The 2,356-nt window shown below is 39.5% G+C and overlaps 2 protein-coding genes across 3 annotated transcripts in view; one reads left to right on the forward strand and one right to left on the reverse strand.

Annotated features, from left to right (window-relative positions):
• The window catches only part of LOC109954559 (saccharopine dehydrogenase-like oxidoreductase), a 14,767-nt gene extending 13,154 nt beyond the window's left edge, over positions 1 to 1,613 (reverse strand). Inside the window, exon 1 of the mRNA XM_020589970.1 lies at positions 1,300 to 1,613. Within this exon, the coding sequence (XP_020445626.1) occupies positions 1,300 to 1,498 (199 nt within the window). The 5' untranslated portion in view covers positions 1,499 to 1,613. The remainder of the gene's footprint in view (positions 1 to 1,299) is intronic.
• Positions 1,614 to 1,699: 86 nt separating this feature from the next.
• The window catches only part of tfb2m (transcription factor B2, mitochondrial), a 7,420-nt gene continuing 6,763 nt past the window's right edge, over positions 1,700 to 2,356 (forward strand). For both annotated transcript variants that reach the window (XM_020589965.1, XM_020589967.1), the window contains exon 1: positions 1,700 to 1,926. The gene's annotated coding sequence lies outside the window, so the exon portion shown is untranslated. The remainder of the gene's footprint in view (positions 1,927 to 2,356) is intronic.

A 2,356-nucleotide genomic window follows, 5' to 3' on the forward strand; every position in this document is an offset into this window, starting at 1 on the left:
CATCTGACATGGTCAACGCTGGGTGAGGACTAATGACGATGTATTCGGTTTTATCTTCATTTAAATGAAGAAGATTTTGAGCCAGCCAGACTTTAACATCATCTATGCAATTCTGCAATGCCAAAGGCAATGAACAGTAAAAAACTGGCCAACAACTGCTACAAAAGAATGTACACTAAGGAAGATCCGACAGGGCTGAAGAAATTTGCCACCATAATAATTAGTTTATGTAAATATGTGAAGAGTAAAGAGGGAAATTTTCTGTTTAAACCAATAAACTGCAGTCTTCAGCACTCACTGAATGACTGGACAGGCTGTGTGTTTGTGTGTGTGTGTGCTGTCATGGTTGGGGATTGTACAATGAGTGGGTATGTTCCATCAGCTGTTGTTCACTCCCTGAAGAAAAAGCCAATGAGGAGGAGGCAACAGAATAACTCTCTAATCCTCTGGAAACTCACATTACTGTCATGACAGCAGAATAGCTCCCAGGTCTTGGGCTTAATTTTCCATGTTTAGAGTGTTGCATGGATACAAAGTGTATGAATTTATAGTTTTTAAATTTAGTGTCAAATATTTGTTTTGTTTGCTTAATAGAGAGAGTATAAAGACAGGTTTTCAAGGGTGTCCTTGCAAAAGAGAGAGAGAGCTCTCATTTGACTACCCTGTATAAATAAAGGTTGAATGAACTGTCATCTTAGAAAATTACTTGCATAACAAATATTTTCAGTAAATATTTCTTGAATATTCTACATATTAAATGCATTTGGGTACAACTTATTTCTATTTCTGTTAGAACTGAAATAATAATTTAACCGATTAATCAATCCACAGAAAATCTATTGCTAAGTATTTTCATTAATGATTAATCACTTATGAAGCAATGGAGCGTTTCCCGTATCTCTCCGTTTTGTATAATAGAAAACTGAACACTTAACTTTTGGACTGCTGGTTGGACAATCAAGACAATCAGCTGCCCTTAATACGAATAGTAGGTTTAAGTGAAACAGTTCCTTTTGTGTTACAGCCTCACTAATACTTTGGAGTTCAGTCAGAGATTAAGGTCAAAGTCATATCAAACTAACCTAATCACTAACAGGGAGAGAGATAGCTATCATGAGGCGGAGTTATTTAGCAATTTCCCATTGCCTAAGAACACAAGCATTCTCGGAAAATTGGATTAAAAGGGCAACATTATCTTAGTTTAACAAATTAATTAAAAGATATCCCTGTTGCAGGACCGTGAGTTCAAATACAATTTGCTTGAATTTGCATAACTAAGGCGAGTACTCAAATACATACCGAGGACTCCGGCGGCCTGCTCCAGAACTCTTTCCAGCTTCTGCTTGCTCCTGCCCGCTATGGCCCACTTCAGGTTCCCATTTGGACCCTCGGACACGGTCCTGGCCACCTCCTCCACCACAAACTGTCCGGTGAACCCAGAGGCTCCGAAGATAACCAGGTGATACGGCCTGCTGGAGGATGTTTCAACACGCGCCATAGTGACAACGGACAAACTGGGTAGCTCAATACGACACCTTCACCTCCTCGCCCTGATACAGCTAGTGATGTCACGTTCCGTATCGAGGCTTCGAAGCGTGTGCCGAGTAGGGGAGGGGGCGTTTCCACGATGCGCGTATCGAGGCTTGCGTCATTTAGGCCAGCAAATTTATCAAAAGTTTATTTTGCAGCAATTACGTTAGCTAGACAACATCCTATAGTTTTCTATTGGTTGTTGCCCTAGTCGCCTGCTGGTGACGACATTCAGATGCGCCTGCAGCAGCAAGAAAGTTACGAAAATATCGAGCGTAGGGTCAATGTGCTTATAGAATTCAATGTCACAGAGTTTTACCAGCGACCAGAAAGCCAGTTTCAGTTTTAGAGCAATGCTGTCGTAAGATTCGAATACAACGGATATTCTATAATAAGGTAAGCATGCGTTTCTTCCAATGAAATGATTATTGTATGCATGTCATGCAATAGCTTTGAGTGACGTTAGCACGCGGCTAGCCAGTCGGCTAACAGTTATATCAGTCTCATCAAACTGTTAACCACCTTTTATGTAACAAAGTCTGACCTGTATGTTGTGCCTTTTTAGTCGATGATCAAAGTATTTTGATTTTACCGGTGAAAGAAAGTGACTAGATCAAAAGTCAAATGTTAGAGAAGTTTGCTTCCCCACGTGCTAGCAGATTTAACGTTACAGAGATCTTTGTATTTAATCTTAAATAGATATTAAAAGGCGATTATTATAAATGTGGGCTATTTTAGAATATTTAAACAAAACATTTAAAGATTGGCAACAGAAAGTATTCGTAGATTCTAGAAATCGAACGAAATATTATTTCAAGTGTCCATG

This window comes from Monopterus albus, unplaced genomic scaffold (assembly GCF_001952655.1).
Source record: "Monopterus albus unplaced genomic scaffold, M_albus_1.0 scaffold10.1, whole genome shotgun sequence".
In the NCBI taxonomy this organism is placed as follows: Eukaryota; Metazoa; Chordata; class Actinopteri; order Synbranchiformes; family Synbranchidae; genus Monopterus; species Monopterus albus.